This window comes from Xyrauchen texanus, chromosome 32 (assembly GCF_025860055.1).
Source record: "Xyrauchen texanus isolate HMW12.3.18 chromosome 32, RBS_HiC_50CHRs, whole genome shotgun sequence".
NCBI lineage: Eukaryota > Metazoa > Chordata > Actinopteri > Cypriniformes > Catostomidae > Xyrauchen > Xyrauchen texanus.
In genome coordinates this window covers 16,595,702-16,615,231 of record NC_068307.1, presented here as the reverse complement: position 1 = coordinate 16,615,231, position 19,530 = coordinate 16,595,702, and the positions used below count along the sequence as shown (strand labels likewise).

Here is a 19,530-nt window from a genome sequence, read left to right as displayed (position 1 = left end):
TAAGTCTACGTGAATCACATGACGATCAAGCATTTAGAACTTCCGTTGTCGCAACTCTCTCTCTATATGGCTCTGGTCCGCACATGCCACTCCCTAAACTGAGACTGACTGGTCATTTTTTTATTTGTGGTGTATAAAATGGGCAAACAGCTCTCATAGAGAATGGGCAGTCACGTCCACACATGCACTTATTTATTTAATAAAATCGCAGCATTTGCCATCATATAATCACACAGGCTGACATCGCGATTGCGATATGATTTATCGTGCAGCACTAGTGTGTGTGTATGTGTGTGTGTGTGTGTGTGTGTGTGTGTATGTGTGTGTATATATATATATATATATCACTAGTGCTGCACGATTAATCATGGAGGTATCAAAACAAATTGATTCACACACATGATGTATTTTCTCGGACCGCAAAATACCCGACCGGTAGAGAATGCATGGATGAATTAGGTTAGTTTCCAAAGAGATGTTGCCCTTCACAACTGTTGTGAAACCTGCAAAACGTGCCTCGGAGTGATCACCCACTCCCATGACGAACTGTGAATGACGTAATGGAGTTGGTCTCCTTTCACACTTAAACTCCTTATATTCTGATATTTACAAATATATTTAGCAATAAACAGAAATGTTTTGTTTCTATACTTATAATCAACAACCTGGCATCTATAGTTTTATATATTCCCATTGTTTTTAAATCAGTAACATCATTGGCAATGATTCGTGGAATTGTATTTTTTGCCCTCATGAAGGACGGTAAGTACACAGCCTTGTACCTTAATCTTTACGTCTGATTTTCGAATACTTTTTTGCACGTTTGGCTGCAGTTTTCCAGTGAAATGTCCAGTTGGGGGTGCCAAAATCGAGTGAAATGTTGTAATTAAGGTGAATATTAGATGGATGTTTTAATGAGTAAAATATACCTCCTTAACCTAAAACTTGAACCTAAACCTAACCAATAATTTCTTAAAAGATAAATGAGAGCTGAACAAAACAGACATCCTTACCCTTAACCTATTTCTAAACCTAACCGATAGTGTTTTAAAATCAAATTTGATATGAAAAAGCATTCAGTTAGTCTTAATTAAACTTAATTTTATTGCCACATAACATTGCTGAGCTTAGACCTGAGCAACTGAAGCAAACCCAGATCATAACACTGCCTCCAGAAGCTTGTACGGTGGTACTATGCATGACGGGTACATCGCTTTGTACACTTCCCTTCTTACCCTGATGCGTTCATCGCTTTGGAATAGGGTAAAACTGCACTCAGCTACAGACCACATGACCTTTCTCCATTGTTCCACATTCCAAACTTTATGCTCCCTAGAACATGTAAGTCATTTTTTCCAATAAGCCTCACTAACAAGTGGCTTTCTTGTGGCCACACTTCTGTTCAGTCCCAATCCTTTAAGTTCTCATCTCATTGTACATGTGGAAATGCTCTTACTTTCACTGTTGAACATAGCTGTGAATTCTACTGTCGATTTTGTTTATGACGTAACTTCAAGCATTTTAGTGATCTTTTAGTGATATCACGATCATTCAAGATTTTTTTTTTTTTTTTTTTTTAATTCTAAACGCAAACCTGACTCCTGCGATGGACTGGCGACCTGTCCAGGGTGTCCCCCGCCTTTTGCCCAATGTTAGCTGGGATAGGCTCCAGCCCCCCGCGACCCTGTACACAGGATAAGCGGTTGACGATGGATGGATGGATGACAAACCTGACTGTTCAACACTATCCTTCCAGGATTTAATAATGCATTGGGAAGATGTTTTTGTTTTTTTTTCTTTCCCCCAATTTTTTGAGTTTGTTTCACTTTTTTTTTTTTTTTTGCTTATTTCTATTGAGAGAGTGCATGTTAAAAAAAATGTATTACAGTAAAAAAAAATGTGTTTTTTTTTTTTTTTTTGGTCTGTGACGTAATAAAAATGATTTATGTAAGAGTCTGTCTATATCACAGTTGTTTATTCATAAAGTGTTTAAATCAACAGATATAGTACACATGGAATACTGCATGATTATGTAAGTGTTTGTCTAGGGTAAACCCAAAATTTCATATTTGGGTCCTGGGCTGAGAAAGTTTTAGATCCCCTGCTCTAAATATCCTGGTAATTCATAGAGGATTTATTCACTGTTAACCCCTATTAGGTTTTAGAAAGAACCATTATGAAAGCTACTACTGGCTTTTCAGGGCCAAAACCAAATGCTTGTTCACTAGATCTCTGTAGATAAAGTATCAGCAGATATCACTGTACCAGTGAGTCACAACACCAAGAGAGAACATAAGAATTTTGTTTACAGTGTGTAACATAAACAAATTAAACTATATTATCTAGTTTCTGTTTCCTTTCATGAACTCTTTCAAGTGCCTGGTCCAGTTTTACTCCAGCTCTTCATACGGCAAAAGCCCAATTCAATCTCTTCTCCTATGAAACATTAACCAAAATGTTTTTCCAATTGAACTTGGTCTAGAATAGTGTAGTTTTCTTCCATATCCCTTCAGATTTATGCAGTGCCAGTGAAGTTTCCCTCTGGATGTTTTAGGCCGATGAAATATTCAACAACTGTCACATTGCCTCAGTATTTCTCTACAAACTCATGCATACCTATGATGAAGCAGCTTCCTTGAAACGACCAGGCACAGTGGACTAATCTCATGACATTTATGTGCACCACAGAGACCAAGACATCCATGATAAACATGTTTCCTGAAATATTGACACTTATTGATGCTGGTAACATGTCAAAATCTGTCTTGTAACCCTTTTCCACCAACATGGTTCGGGTGCGTTTTCCTGGGCTGGTGAAAATTCTTGAACTCTTCCGCATATTTCCACCGCAGAAAAAACCTGGGGCCAAAAACCTAGTCCTGCACCTGCCTCAAAAGCTTTTTGATTTCAACGCAGGAACCGATTATATCAGGGGACGGAGGGCAGGATAATGTTTTGTCACGATGTTAAAGTTTTTCCAAACAAACACCGTATCTACCGTCTGCAGCAAGTACTTCGCTCTATAACAGCAATAAAAAAACCACAAAATTATCAGACATCAAAAGCATTCGGGTAATACGACCAAACGAGTGCTCTAATTGCAATATGGTATTTACGAAGATCTGAGATAAACTAGAGGGATCGCAAAGGAAGAAAATACTCTACTAGAATGAAGATACAGCACAAAATGATGCAGGCCACCTTCAATTGACCAAATCATAAACAAACTGACAAAGACTTAAGGGAAGTACCGGGACAATAAGAAAGACATAATTAAAAAGTGGCAGTGGACGGCGCAATGATGTTTTTGACTCCGACATCGACCAACCTGCTAACTAACCAGGGCATTGAATTCAGACAGTAATGCTTGTGATAAACAGTAAATTGAAGGTGTCCTCTGCAGCTGATCTCAGGAAGTTATTGTATTTGCCAACTTTGTTAGCTTTTCTTACACTGTTGTTATCTTTATTTTATGAATTGTTTTGTTCCAAAAGGGGATTTTGGACCAGCTACTCACAAAGTCTGGAAGATTGCGGCTATCTGTTAAGTAAAATGGTGGGATTCTCAATCAATAATATTATATGCTATGGCAAAAATCCAAATACAACCATCTGCTACTCCAATGTTAATAATGATTCCATTGTAACCATTTACAAAACTTGGCAAGTTAAACCGTAGTTCATACAATATAATGTAATTACCTGTCGTCTTTAGCGTAGATGTGTCTCTGTCTGTATGTTTAAATATATCCTCAAAAAACAAGAGTTAAAGCTGTATACAAAGACACTGTGATGCTCCATGTTTGTTTGTTTATTATGTCATTTGAAACTACCACGTAGACAGTAACGCGTTACGTCAATGTTGTGCTCTCAGGTCAATGGAAAAGCATGGCCAGTTTAAGATTGACCTTGCCTTGAACCAGTGGAGCACAGGCTTGGCATGAGAACATTGCAGTTTCTGTGGAACAGGGCTATCAGATAACGCCCACTTACCATTAAGTGGCTTTCCAAATGACGAGAAATGTCCTACAACATGAATTGTGACTGACAGTCCATTAAGCCATAGCCAGACACAGCTGACTACATAAGTCAAGTGCTCCATTCATACAAAACAACATCTCTCAATTCAACTGGCCTAAAAAAGAAGAGGGTTTATGGGATGAATGTTTGAAAATTTACATGATACTGAAAACTGAATTTGCCCACTGTCCGGACTCTCTCTTATCACAGAAATGCAAATCTATCACATGGTGAGCAGGCAGACAACATTTGCTAATGCTCTGTCTATTCCTGTCTTTGTTCATCTAAGCACTTCCTGCAAGTGACACCCATGACCAAATTCCCATAGCTTTGCTTCAGTAAGGTTTTAAAAAACATTTAAGTGAATTACAATGGATCGTGTACCCTAATAAGTCCTTAACACAGATTCACAGATTATCTGTGTCAAAATTGTTTTGTTTAAATGCGCAAGCTGTCCTTGCATTTGCTTTAAGCATTATATGCATCTATTTATATGCACTAATGTTGTCATCAGTTCTGACTATTCACGCTCTGTTTCTAGACTTGTTATTTAATAGTATTAATGTTAAGTTTGGGTGAAATAACGCAGCCTTTCTGTACATGCCTAGAGATCTTGCTGCCCTGCTGAAAAAAACAGCAGTGCTGTTCACCAACTTATGTTGTGTTTTGGTGTGCTGGTCCCCCAACATGGGATGCTGGTATCCCCAGAAGGCTTTTAAACTAGTTGAACCAGTTTCATCAGAGGCCATGCTGGTCCGCCAGCATACAGTAAACCAGCCATTTGTTGGGCTGATGAAAGATTTACCCTGGTACTATACACTGCTTGGCCCAAAAAAAAGTTGCATACATTCATGTCATTGTTTCGACAACCTTATGCAATGCCACCACATTTATTTCCATCCAGAGTTCCATTAAGTTTTGGTTGAGATCTTGTATTGATGACAAGAGTCTCAAACCACTCTGTAAAGTCTTCTCCAGCACATCCCAAAGACTATCAATAGTGTTAAAGTCAGGACTCTGTGGTGGCCAATTCATGTGTGAAAATGATTCCTCATGCTCCCTGAACCACTCTTTCAAAATTTGAGCCTGATGAATCTTGGCATTGTCAACATTCCCGTGCCATCAGGGAAGGAAAAAAATACATTGATGGGAAATCCTGGTCATTTAGTACATTCAGGTAGTCAGCTGAATTCATAGGCAACTACACAAGATCATAATAACATATTCAGGATTGGGGGAACAAAATGAAATAGTTTAAGTTGAAAAACCCATACTGGTTGACCAATAATCTGCATTTTGAAGAGGTTGTTTCCCCCTAAATGTCTGTGGTAGTTACTGCTCTTCACCAATCCATTTTTCTTGGACTGTGCACCTCAAGTTAGCCATGTTGTCTAGCTTGCAGAGTGCTCATGACAATGTCATACTGTGGTAACTGTAATTGGATGTGCCATTGATGGATCCCCGTGTTAAGAGGCCTCTGTGTGCATTTTGCCTGGGGTTAAAGAAACCTGTATACCCGAATCGGGGCAGACCACTCACCCACTCGCTGTCTCTAGTGGAAGCAAGCAGATCGTCTGGTAGCCCTCAGACACAGTAGGCTCTTAAGTGTGTGTGTGTGTGTGTGTGTGTGTGTGTGTGTGTGTGTGTGTGTGTGTGTGTGTGTGTGTGTGTGTGTGTGTGTGTGTGTGTGTGTGTGTGTGTGTGTGTGTGTGTGTGTGTGTGTGTGTCTTTGTATTTCATACTACTGAAGGAAAGCTATGAGGCATAGCAGCTGTATAATCTCTGGAGACAGATTGAAATCAAAATCGCTACTTTTTGTTTGCAATTCAGAAGTATATGTGTAATGGCCCATTATGGTGGCTGTAAAAATGCAGACAAGCCACAGCCTGAATATGGTATGTGAGGTTCTATGATATGTGTTTATCATAGCAAGCAAAAGTTTTTTCTCTCAAAAACCCAAGGAGGGAACCAAAATAACAACCTCAGTTTTATGCCCACGTCTTCACAACTACTGACTTATACATATTTTTGGGCTCTATTTTTTTCTCTTCTATGTTGTTTGATGAAAATTGTCAAGGATCAACTCATGAGTTGTTCATGAGTTTGTATGTACTAATTTCGGGTTCACAGCTACAGTTGGGAAGGAGAATAATCTTGTAATGGACTTACATAGTCTGTGATTAGTTGTCAAGCGTGCAACACGACAGAAAACAAGAAACTGTGAGTTCTTAAATGTGCATAAGGCAACAGGCTTCAGGCTTATAGTGTGCGTTTGACCTTAAAGTGGTCGTGTCGGAGCATACTGTAAGACCACACACACACTAATTTACACTTGAGTCATATCAGTGGCACTCCCTGTCTGTCCCAAAGGGCTGTGCAGTGTGCGGCAGTTATTATAGTGACTGCACATGGTGTCAGTGATCAGTATTGTCCTATAAATTAGCACCATCAGCACATCTGATTCAGACATTTGTTTAGCCGTCAGGTCACGTGAGGTTGAGAAACAGGAAAAGAGAATGATTGAGAGAAATTCTAGTTTTAAAAGAATAGTTTTATTGACTCCAGCCAGGTCCTCCTAAGCAACCAAATTGGCCTGGTTGCTAGGGAGGGTAGAGTCACATTGGGTAACCTCCTTATGGTCACGAATAGTGGCTCTCGCTCTCAGTGGGTATGTTGTGCGTGCATCACGGAGAGTAGCATGAGCCTCCATGTTAAGAGTCTCCACGGTGTCATGCACAACAAGCCACATGACACATGATTGATGGTCTCTGAATCGGAGGCAACTGAGACTTGTCCTCTGCCACCCAGTTGAGGTGAGTAACCGGGCCACCATGAGGACCTAAGTATGTAGTGGGATTGGGCATCCCAAATTGGGAGGAAAAGGCGATTTAAAAATTAGTAGAGAGCAACAGTTGGGTTCCGTTGGTAAAAATCCAATTAATTTATTTATCTATTTTTAGCAATTCATATATAAACCATTCTAGACTGACTTGTCATGCTTTAAGGCTATTGGCAGTGTTTGCTTCTGTAGAATCAAATCAGTGTGATTTCAACTTAATTTTTAAATAATCATGTTTTATTTGCTTGATTCTTGGTGAAGAACTGTACTGGGCATTATCCTGACAAGAGGTCACCAATCCGAGAATTTGTTGTTAACAAGGAATCAAAAATTCCACCAAAAGAAGTGTGGATCGACTCATCACTTTACTATCCAGGAGACGTCACATTCAAAACGCTGGATTTATTTTTTTTAAAGTTATGGTGGAGAACCTCAAGTCTGATGGCTCTTTTTAACAGTGAGTATATTTACCTAGAAAATGGATGCTTGTGCTTAAATATGCTTGTTTATCAAAACCGGAGTTATTTATGTTAGAGGTTGTTGTTATTACATCATAAATTGAGGTCATGGACAATGCCCACGTTCCCGGATAAAGTAGGTCCTAAATCTAATTGCATGCATACCTAAAGAAGTGTTTTTCCAGCCAAGAAGTGTATCGTTTATACATAATCTGACAGTATGCGATTTCAGATGCAGCTATTAATTATATATTGTTCCACCATTCCTGATTTGTTATGTGAAAGTGAAACACTTGTAAAGTAATTTAAGTACATTGTTTTTTTACCTTTTTGTCTTTTCTTTCCTTCAAATTTCAAATAGTTAATTTTTTTAAATCAAATGTTGTAATGTTGTGATTCATATTGGAGATGGTTGGTTTGGTTAATGGTTTCGAATTCTTAACTGAAGAATTAATTGAAACGCTTATGAATAAAATTAATGGGAAAATACTTAGAAACCAAGCATGCTGAAAAAGTGAGCAGTCAGTGTTGAGCTTCATTACGAGTAAATGAGTGTATGAGCACATTATTGTGTATATGCCAGTAAATGACAAAGACATTGACAGGGTGTGTGCATGAGAAAAAATGGGTGGGAGAGTGAGTGGTAGCACACCGTGGTGTAGTGTGGAATGTCACACCAGGATTAGAGTTTTGGGAATACACCATGGGATGGGTCATGTGCACAGCCTATTTTTTGTGAGTCAAACTAATCTAAACCTCATTTTAGACACATCCACACTGATAAAGGGCCCAGATCCATGGGGCAGGGAAGGGTAGGTAGAGTTTTTCAGGTGGGGGTGGGAGATGATTCTGCAGGGTATGTTACATTCTATTGCTCAGTTTTCTCAGTGTGAAATTGAATGTACAGTAATAAACTATTACTCATTAACTAATCCTCATCACAGCTTTGTGTAAAGTCCAAAGTAGAGACAGCAGTGCATGCCATACAGTATCGCTAACAGCAAAGAAACTGTGATTCACCTCCCCCTCATAGAGATTGTATTCTGGATATTGTGGAGTCCATATTCAATCTTATTTTTTTTTTTTTTTTGGGTGTGTCACTGATCTCAACTTTTAAATCAGACCTCTGATACAATTGCAAGCAAGTATGTTGCTTGTAATAAGACTTACAAACTGTTTGGACTGTGATCAAATTCAGAAAGAAATCTTGAATGATGAAGTAGCCTAATTTTCCCTATCAGACATAATTAGCCATGTTTTATTAATGTTTTTGCAAATTAAAGTGGTTTAAATAGTGGGTGTGTAAATGCAATTCTTTAGTTCCCTAGACTAGGAGCTTGAGAAAATAGCCACACCTCAATGTTCACACAGACGCTTGCAATCGTTCACCTGCAGGGCTGACAGCGTGAGTCCCTGCGTGTTGCGTGTTTTTACATGTCTGTTGCTTGGCTACACCCAGCTAAGTATGCTCTGATGATAATGTGATGGTTAAAGGAGATCCCACTCACAGGATCTTAATATGCAAATCTAACGATAGCTTGTAGATTAGATCGATTAACTCAAACTTATATTAGTAAATTAACTCTAAAAATTCATAAAACACCACTAGTTTCGATCAGCTACACGCAACAATCACTGTTTTTTGTCAGCATGTCACAAGCCTTGGCATGAATAAACACCCACAACAGTCACAATCTTGCAAACATCTTCTTTGCCTTGTCCAATGTGTTGTTTAGAGAATAATGTTAGCAAAGAAACTCTGTTTTTATTGGTCACGCCACCCCAACCACACACGCCACATGCGTGTGTGCGTGTGTTCAGTTTTTTCAAGTGTCAACATGCAAGGCATTCAAAGTATGTCTTCAAACTGTACTCATGATGTTCTAAGTTCAGTATTTCTATAAAGTACATGCAGCACATCTCAAGTGAACATATGATCTTTTTGAATCTAAAAAGTGAATTCTGTTACTTTTTTTCTTTTAGGGTTTATAAAGATTGTAGCCCTCTGTCAAATTCCTACTGGTTAGAACATGTTTTCAACCCTCTGATTACATACTAGTACTTTGTCTGCAGTGCCTTTTGAAAACTTCATTGGATCAAATCCATCAAACCACTTTACTGTGCATTCAGGTGCTATGATATGTACTAATGTTCTACAAAGAATTCATCCATTGCATTGTTTGCACAAATGCAAGTCTTCATGGGCCACCCTAATAAACTAATCATGTACTTCTTATTCCCTGAGGCAATCCCCGTTCAGTCCCACCTCTTTTAGGAATAAAACCAGAACAGCTTCACGGGTGCTGGGATGCTCAGATTTCTTATTATTCACTGATTTGCAATATAGTATGTGTTGATCTGTATTTTCTGATAAACCTTTTTCTTGTCCCCTGAAATTCAATGAATGTGGAAAGTTGCAATCAGAATGTGGTGTTAAAGAGGGAGGGAGATAGAAGGATTGAGGATGTAAAATACCTGGATGAAGGCAGGCGAGATATAATTAATAACTTATGAAGATGGAAAGAGGAAGAATTCCGATTAGGACAGGAGAGAGACAGAAAAACCACACTATACAAGGTGCAGATAAAACGGGAAGAAAAGAGATAAAGGAGAGTCATAACCAAAAACAGGTCCATCTTGTCTGTTCCCTGCTTGTTTTCAGAATGAGGTTTTATTGTTGCCAGTACTCAAATATTTTGCATTACGAATTGATTTTTGGTTTGTTGGTTTGTTTCAGTGTACAAGCATGTACTCTATGTGTGTGTTTGAGAGAGAGCAAGAGGAGGGGTTTGGCATTTATAGGTGTGTGTGAATGTCGAAACATGCAGAGCCGGTTTCTTGAGGTTGTTCTTGTTCTAGTCGACCATTTAGCTCTCACGCCTTGTTTGAGTAGTAATTAGTCAGTTACTGGCACCCCCTCCCTGTTTCGTGGGCTTTTTTCTTAAACTGATCTAGAACAAATTTTACAGGACTTCATTAGATTTTGAAAAAAAGCCGCATTTTAGTATACAAGTATTCCATGCATGTTTTTATTATTTTTTTTTTTTTTTATACAGGTTTTACTTTTGGACTATTTGGCTTGAGCCTAGGAGGCCAAAATGGAAATGCACAGTAAGTAAACAGAATTATTAATTAATACATAATACTAGTAGTACTAATTATAATAAAGAAATGACATTGTTAATAAACAATAACAAAACAAGAAATAAAAAGCCCCATCGTTGTTGTACATAAAATGTTTGTTTTTTTGTTTTTAACTCTAGACAAACTCTTTTAAAGAGAACCATTTTAATTTAACACACAATTTTTCCAAGTAAAGACTACACCCAATTCATTGTGGCTTTCATTAGAAATTCTCAAGTAAAGTTTACTCACTCTTTGTTCTTTTTACTTAAGCAATGTAGCACTGAATTAAGTCATGCTTTTAAAGGGTTACTAGTATTTCAATGCTTATTTAACATACTTAGTCATGTACCACACATGAAAGCCTTCCACATGGTTGCTTAATGCATGCTATGTAGTCTATTAGACAACATCACCTTGCATTAATGGCAGTAGAACCAAGAAACACGTTTTTATATATATATATATATATATATATATATAATGTCATAAACGGTTAATTTTGAGTTTTGGAGAACTTCAGACTTCACAAAACATCAAGTTCCTAAACGTAACAACAAAATCAATAATATAAACTGTGTAAATCAACCTGCAAACACACCAGATTCGAAAAGTTTAGTAAAAATGTACTTATTTCATTTACCTATGAAATTTGCTTGGGTAGGTTTTCTACTTTAGGATTGATACATGATGATGTATTGTAAAGATGACAAACAATCATAAATAATATTTACTTGTAGGCTAGAGCATTTAGTTTTACATGTTTCAATTTAGTAGAATTTTAGAATTTACTTAATAGTTTAAGCGTGAACTTAAAAATAACCCAGAACTTTTCGATGTAGGTAGTACTCAGTCTTTTATGCTATATTTACTTAAAATTATTTTTTAGATAAGTGTAGTTTTATTTTTTTTTACTACTTCTTTCTTGAAAAACTTATTTTTTTTATTTGTTATATAACTGTTAATAGTAAAGGATTTTTGAATGATGAAAGATCAGGACCTCAAAATAATGTTTCTGCGTATCAGTGACAGAGCCCGCAGGGATGACGAAGGTGGCGGAGTGGCAACAGTCGTATTATGGGACAGATTCAGGCATCCAGTCAGGAGCAACTACAGTTCGCTCAGACGATGTTGGAAAAGAGTACAACACCAAGAACTTCACTTACACCAGCACATTTACAGAGAACCCTGCAGGTGAGCGACATCATTCATAAAAGATTTATTAATTATGTAACATTTTTCCTATGTTAGTTTACCAACCCCCTTGGTTGTGCACAAACTAGCTTTGTGCCCGACAAGAAACACAATGTATTATTAAATTGCTTTTCTGATGTCTGACACGCTCAATGATTGATCTACATGCGTGAGTTATATCACTGTAATTAGATTAGTGCAGTACATGGAAACTGCACACACAGAACTCCACAGAATGGTCTTCGTTTGAACGCCTGTATTCAAAGATCTACACATTGTTTATTAAATGTTTTGGTTAATTATGCTCTCAGCTACCAATAAGATTGTAGTAATTTCAGCTCTACCAAACACATTGTGCTATGTTAAAAAAAAAAATTCTGCAGACTTTCTCAAAATCGGCACAGAAAATACAAAAAGGTCTTGGTACACTGTATGTTCGTTGTATAAACTATGTTGTAGTTAGTAATATTTCTCTTTATCACTCACTCTCTCCTGTAGAGGTGGAATCTCAGTACACGATGACCCGTGCCCAGCGTGTGAGGACTGCCATGTTTCCAGAGACAGTGGCAGAGGGAACATCTATCCTGTCCACACAGATCGATCAGTCCAAGCAGACCAACGTACAGAAGCTGGCTGAACCCTCTCAGCAGCTCAAAGCTGCCATCATTCACCTTATCAACTACCAGGACGATGCCGAGCTTGCCACTCGTGCCATTCCAGAGCTCACCAAACTCCTCAACGATGATGACCAGGTGCCTCACTGCTCATATTCATCATCTGATGATATTATACACTGTAACTCCACGCTTTTAATTTTATGCTCCTTCAACTTTGCTGAAAAGCCAGCTTATACCAGCCTAAGCTGATTTAAGAAAGCTTGGCCAGGTTATCCCAACCTGGCCAAGCTTTTCCTCAGCTGGTTTAGTTCAAATTCAATATTTATTTATTTTGCCTTTTGAGTATTAGGAACGTTTCAGTGTTTCATTAGAAGTGTAGAAAAAAATCATGTCTCAGTTTTCTCCCCATTATTTCCTGGAACATGGCCCATATTTGTTTATTACAAAAGACGAGAAATGTTATTTAAAGCACAGATGATGATTCTCCAGACCTTTAACCCTCTTCTCTTGACCTCAGGTTGTGGTTAATAAAGCCGCTATGATTGTGAACCAGCTGACCCGTAAGGAGGCATCGCGGCGGGCTCTGATGCAGTCCCCGCAGATGGTGGCAGCAGTAGTGAGAGCCATGCAGAACACGTCAGACATGGAGACGACCCGTGCCACAGCCAGCATCCTGCACAACCTCTCACACCATCGCGAGGGACTGCTCGCCATCTTCAAATCAGGGGGCATTCCAGCTCTGGTGCGCATGTTGAGGTATGAAAGAGACAAAGTGCAATGCTACTTTTAATACTCAATAAAAAATAAAAACGTAATTTATTTAGGCTCCATATATTGTTTGTTGATGATTGGACCTTAAAAAAAAATAAAAATATTTATGAATTAATTCCACGGAACAACCGATACATCAGGCGTTACTTAGACAAATGCATTTTCGCTATCTCGTTCAATAGCACACATTTTATTGCAAAGTAAACCCATAGTTTTAACACTAAATTCTATTTGGATAAGTGCTAAATTGCCACATAGCTAGTCCACAGCTAGGCTAATAAAAATATTAACTGGTGGAAGAATTGTTTATTTCTATTATTTTTAATCATTTTGGTTTTTTACTAATAATTAGTAATAATTTAGGAATTATTAGGAACTTCCTGATTGTTAGGAAATTACTTCAGCACTAAGTTTGATTCATGTTCATGCAACCGGTCATCTCTTTTTCAGCTCTCCAATGGATTCAGTTCTTTTCTATGCCATCACCACCCTGCATAACCTGCTACTGCACCAGGAGGGAGCCAAGATGGCAGTGCGTCTGGCTGATGGGTTGCAGAGGATGGTGCCTCTGCTAAAAAAGAGCAACACCAAGTTCCTAGCCATCACCACAGACTGCCTACAGCTACTTTCCTATGGCAACCAGGAGAGCAAGGTGTTTATAATATGCCTGTTTTTTATGTATAAATACAATAAATATTTATAAATAAAAAGGTTTGATAATGTTAGTCTTACTTTCTCTCAGCTGATTATCTTGGCTAATGGGGGTCCTGAGGGTCTTGTTAGCATCATGAGGACCTACAACTATGAGAAGCTGCTCTGGACCACCAGTCGTGTTCTCAAAGTGCTCTCTGTCTGTCCTAGTAACAAGCCTGCTATTGTAGATGCTGGTAAGTCAAATTGGAAGATGTAAAATATATTATAAACTGTTTAATTAGTTGCACTTGCTATGACCCTTTTTTTATGCGTTACTTGTCGTACACTGTTTGCACTACATATGTGATGCTATCTCACATCATGCGGCTCACATCATTTCTAAGCAATTGGACATGATTTTGGCCTAACAGATGATAAAATGGGGGGACTTGAACCATGACTAGAGACTTCGGGGTGGACACATTTGACTTGGCCAGTATCATCTAGAACACCCTAGCATTGTGACAACGACTTCGCACGCTCGATCACCACACACATTTTCTGCAGAAAATGTAAAAATGTATTTATTATGGTATTTGCTTAACCAATCCTTAAAGAACTGTACTTCACATGTTCCCTCTCTCAGGTGGAATGCAAGCCCTTGGTAAACATCTGACTGGCTCTAGTCAACGCCTGACGCAGAACTGCCTGTGGACCTTGAGAAACTTGTCAGATGCTGCAACCAAACAGGTCTATTTTTTACATCTAATACCATACCATCTTACACAGACACATTTACTTGGCTATCTAAATAATAACGAACCATAGACTTGTTTTGTTTTCAAAAGTTAATTATATATTGGTTTCATAAGCTAATTATAAATGCTTTATAGACTAACCCTAATCCACACCCTAAACCCTCCCCTAAACAAAATATTATTATTTGCATTTTATAATAATAATACAAAAACATTGTTTTTCTTTCATGGTGGGAACTTTCTTTGACTTCAGTTGCTATGACCATGCGAGTGATATTTTCAATCGCCTAAACCTACAACATTTACATTTACATTTACATTTATGCATTTGGCAGACGCTTTTATCCAAAGCGACTTACAGAGCCCTTATTAAAGGGACAATCCCCCCGGAGCAACATGGAGTTAAGTGCCTTGCTCAAGGACACAATGGTGGTGGCTGTGGGGTTTGAACCAGTGTCCTTCTGATAACCAGATTACCAGTTATGTGCTTAGACCACTACACCTCCACCACTAATCCTAACCCTTATGCAAACCTTTTCACATGTTTACATTGTCATTAATACATTTAGTATTTATTTAATAAACATAAATACCTATTGTCATCGTGTCCCTACAATGTAGATTTTTTTTTTTTTATCTAGACACAAACATTTACATGAACGAAATCTTATGCTTATCACTTTAAACTTTAAATTTTCAATACCTTTATACAAATTGTATTCGTAAATAAAATATCATTCCCCTGCTACTTGAACTGAACTTGATCACTATCAGGAATATTGCTGCCTTTAAGTGGACCTGGGAAGCTCCTACCTCCGAGATGGGCATTCGTTATTACGACATTACACGCATACAAGTGGGAAACAAAATACGGAAGATGAACAATGGAAAAAAAACTAATTTTCGGTTGTACTGTTTAATAAGTATAACTGAATATACCTGCACTATTTTTACACAACCTATATGATTTATTAATGTATGGAATTATGAATTAATTTGCTTCAAACAAACTGCGAAGCGTGGGTCATTAAGATGATTGTCATATATAACAAATTAATATTATTGAAATGAAGTACTGAAATTGAAATAACTGAACCCACTTTATATTTGGTGTCTTAAAGTACTACGTAATTAAGCATTTGATACAATTTCTTATGTACACGTGTTGTTGTATTGTACTTTAAAATTTCCTGCATTTTAATTACATCTGTAGTTACACTGTTAAACTTACCCAAATCCTTACCCTAAACCCTAACCCTATCCCAACACCTAAACCTACCATCCTAGTGGAGCGGCTAAGTGCTTATGTTTGGCAGAATCGTTCAGTTTATGATACAAGCGTGAAAATTGGCATGAGCAGTCTCCATGGGTCACTTGACAAGAAAATTGTCCGAGCCACTTGAAATTTCAAGATGGCTGCCATTTTTCAAGATGGCCGACACCTTAGTGGAGCAGTTAAGTGATATAGTGGTTTATTTGGTGATACAAGCATGAAAATTGGCATGAGCAGTCTCTGATGGGCACATTCATTGACTCTTTCATTAAGTTTCATTGTCATTGCTTCTCGTAAGGGGGACATTGCACTCTCATCTTCACATATAAAGCACAAAGCTTTCGAGGGCTGGGATCCTCTTGGCCTCTTGACATGGATATCTTTGGTATCTTCAGTGTCTTTAGCAGCAGTAGATGCTCTCTTTTGGGCCCTTTCCAGCTTTGTGTTATTGAACAGAAGTTTACAGCTTGAATTATATTTTGCTTGTTTCTTGTCAATGTGTTTTCTATGCCATCACCTTCATCTAGTCGGGTTGGACTAAGTAAGATAGGCAGAGCATTGATCTTATGAAATAATGGAACATTTCTTGCAGTGGTATCATAACCAGTACAATCGTGCTCTCTGTTGAATAAACTCGGATGAATGAGTTTTTCCTTGGTGTCCTGCTGACAAATGAAACATCTGTCCCAGTTAGTTTTCTCAACTGTTATGATGGCTTCTGCCATGTCTGCAGCAAATGTTTAGGCAGAGGCCGAGGGTTTATCCTTTTACCACCTTTTACCAAGCACTTTGATGTATGGGATACAACTAAGTTCATGCCTTAACCCTACACTTAGTCCAATCATTCATCCAATGCCATTTATATGCCGTGCGATCTGTACACCATCCGGTTAACTAAAACCCCATTAACCTTGGCTCGGCTCTCCCGCACTGGCACAACCTGTCAATTCAGGTGCAGCTATCTAACTGTTTTGGGGTAGATTAGACGGCATATGGGATACTAACTTTACAATTAGCTGACATTGAACCCCACTCTGAGTTTAACAGCAGTGATATATCACCAGTGTGCCTTGGTAGTGCAGATATTCACTCTTGTCTAATCTATCTATAATCAACAAATCAACACAACTGTATTTTGATGCGTTAAAAGTTGTTCTTTAGAATAATCTAAAACATATAAAATAAAATGACACCAAATCGTCCTTAATGGAAAAAAAAACAATACATTTCTATCGGAAAATTGATCTTTTGAGGATCCAGGTGTCGGCCATCTTGAAAAATGGCCGCCATCTTGAAATTTCAAGTGGCTCGGACAATTTTCTTGTCAAGTGACCCATGGAGACTGCTCATGCCAATTTTCACGCTTGTATCATAAACTGAACGATTATATCACTTAGCCGCTCTACTATCCTCAGTAGCAACAAATATGAATCCTGTGAATAAGTACATTGTCTTGTATGTATTTTAATGTTAGTGCATAGTAGTTAAAGACACCTGGGACCAAAGTGGGACCAAATAACATGCCACTTCCAACGTCACATCTCGGCAACTCTGGTATCATCTAGAATTCTGAGTTTACCATAGGAGGGCGGTCCTCTCCTTTTTCTCCACAATTTGGAATGCCCAATCCCAATGTGCTCGAAGTTCTCGTGGTGGTGTAGTCACCCGCCTCAATCCGAGTGGCAGAGGACAAATCTCAGCTGCCTCCGCGTCTGAGATTTCAATCTGCGCATCTTTATCACGTGGCTTGTTGACATAGCGCATGTGGAGGCTTCACGCTATTCTCCACGGCATACACGCACAACTCGCCACGCACCCCACAGAGAGCGGGAACCACATTATAGCGACCACGAGGAGGTTACCCCATGTGACTCTACCCTCATTAGCAACCGGACAATTTGGTTGCTTAGGTGACCTGGCTTGAGTCACTCAGCCTGCCCTGGATTCGGACTCGCAACTCAGGGGGTGGTAGTCAGTATCTTTACTCGCTGTGCTACTCGGGCCCCCTTCAATTTTCCCATTGTTAAACCTGACTTTGCTTGGTTATTCAAGTGCTCAGAACTTGTAATTACGATATTTCTGACTTCAATTTAAGGGCACATACTGCATGTATTGGTGCCAACTCATGCTCTCTCTTGGCCCTGCAGGACGGATTGGAAAATCTGCTGCAAGTTCTGGTCAGTCTGCTGTCCTCAGATGACAGCGACATGCTTACCTGTGCCACAGGCATCCTGTCCAACCTCACCTGCAATAACATGCACAACAAAACGCAGGTGACCCAGATTAATGGTGTGGAGTCACTGATTCACGCCATCCTGAGGGCTGGTTCGAAACAGGACGTGGTCGAGCCAGCTGTCTGTGCCCTGCGGCACCTTACCAGCCGACATCCAGAGTCTGAAACCGCACAGAATGCTGTACGAATCCATTATGGCATCCCTGCTATTGTCAAATTGCTCAATCAGCCCTACTACTGGCCAGTTGTTAAGGTAAGTGAGAACGTAATAGAGAGAACTGACAACAGAGTACCTTGCAGATAGAAAGCAATCGGTTACTTTATTAACAGCGACAGAAGAAATAAATTTTTGTGGCTTTTTGTTCATGACTCTAAGCTTTGAGCCCTTCAATATGCTTGTATAATCTAAAAATTTTGAAGATATATGCAATTAAAATGTATAGTCTCACCAATACTTTCTGAAACAGGCTGGCAATTGCAAGTAGCATAGTTCATGGCTGGAACACAAACTGGAGACTGTTAGTTATTTTTTTAAAAGAAGGGCAAGCCCTTTGACATATCCAGTACCAACTTCCTGTTTCAATAGGAAATGTGTAAAAAAAAAAGAAGGGAAAAAATGGTGTTTATCAAACATTTTTATTGTGTGTCTCTACATAAAAATATATAATTTTTTTAAATAATTAAATTTCTTTTGTATATTAAATGTCTTGACCCCATGTGTTCTCTTTATTACAGGCTGTGGTTGGTCTGATCCGCAACCTGGCTCTATGTCAAGCCAATCAAGCTCATTTGAGAGATGCTGAAGCTATTCACAAACTGGTCAACCTGCTTCTGAAAGCTCACCAGGATGCACAGAAACATGGTTCATCTGCTCAGCAAACATACCAGGTATGACTTCCTGATCTGTCACTGTAACCCTGACACACAATGTACAAACTGTAAACTACAATTTAGTAACTTGACATCCCTTGATTGTCTTCTCTCTCAGGACGGTGTGAAAATGGAGGAGATTGTGGAGGGCTGCACTGGAGCTCTGCATATCATGGCCAGAGATCCTATGAACAAGGTCATCATTGCCAACATGGACGCCATTCCTTTGTTTGTGCAGGTAATGTTTGACTTATGTTATCAGTTTACTCTGTTGTGACGAGGAGGGCAGGGCGGGCCATGACTATGCACGCCCGGCCCCCAATCGGGCTAATCAGCCGGGGAGTGGGATAAGTGCAGCGGGATGCAGCAGTTCGAGCGAGAGAGGGCCACATTCAGCTGCCTTGTGTGCATTTGTGTTGTCTTTTTGTTTAATTCAATATTATTTTGACCATTCTGCCGGTTCCTGTCTCCTCCTTTCCCATTTTTAACCTTGTTACATCTGATTTCGGCGAAACTCATTAAACCTGTTAAGAACAGGTGTGGGTCAAATTTCACATAACAGAAAAAATAAGAAAACATATTTTGTCTAAGGAAATTTTTTAAATAAAATATTTTTTTCATCATAACAATTAAAGGAATATTCCGGGTTCAGTATAAGATAAGCTCAATTGACAGCATTTGTGGCATATTATTGAATGCCACAAAAATTTATTTTGTCTTGCACTACCTTTTCTTAAAAAAA

General features: G+C 38.7%; 1 protein-coding gene across 1 annotated transcript in view; it reads left to right on the top strand.

The window, feature by feature from the left end:
* LOC127625951 (junction plakoglobin-like) overlaps window positions 1-19,530 on the top strand; it is a 36,865-nt gene that overhangs the window by 6,613 nt on the left and 10,722 nt on the right. Inside the window, exons 2-11 of the mRNA XM_052101450.1 lie at window positions 10,373-10,427; window positions 11,466-11,633; window positions 12,132-12,385; window positions 12,768-13,006; window positions 13,472-13,673; window positions 13,764-13,908; window positions 14,301-14,404; window positions 17,833-18,171; window positions 18,654-18,806; window positions 18,907-19,026. Coding sequence (XP_051957410.1) covers window positions 10,415-10,427; window positions 11,466-11,633; window positions 12,132-12,385; window positions 12,768-13,006; window positions 13,472-13,673; window positions 13,764-13,908; window positions 14,301-14,404; window positions 17,833-18,171; window positions 18,654-18,806; window positions 18,907-19,026 — 1,737 coding nt within the window. The 5' untranslated portion in view covers window positions 10,373-10,414. The remainder of the gene's footprint in view (window positions 1-10,372; window positions 10,428-11,465; window positions 11,634-12,131; window positions 12,386-12,767; window positions 13,007-13,471; window positions 13,674-13,763; window positions 13,909-14,300; window positions 14,405-17,832; window positions 18,172-18,653; window positions 18,807-18,906; window positions 19,027-19,530) is intronic.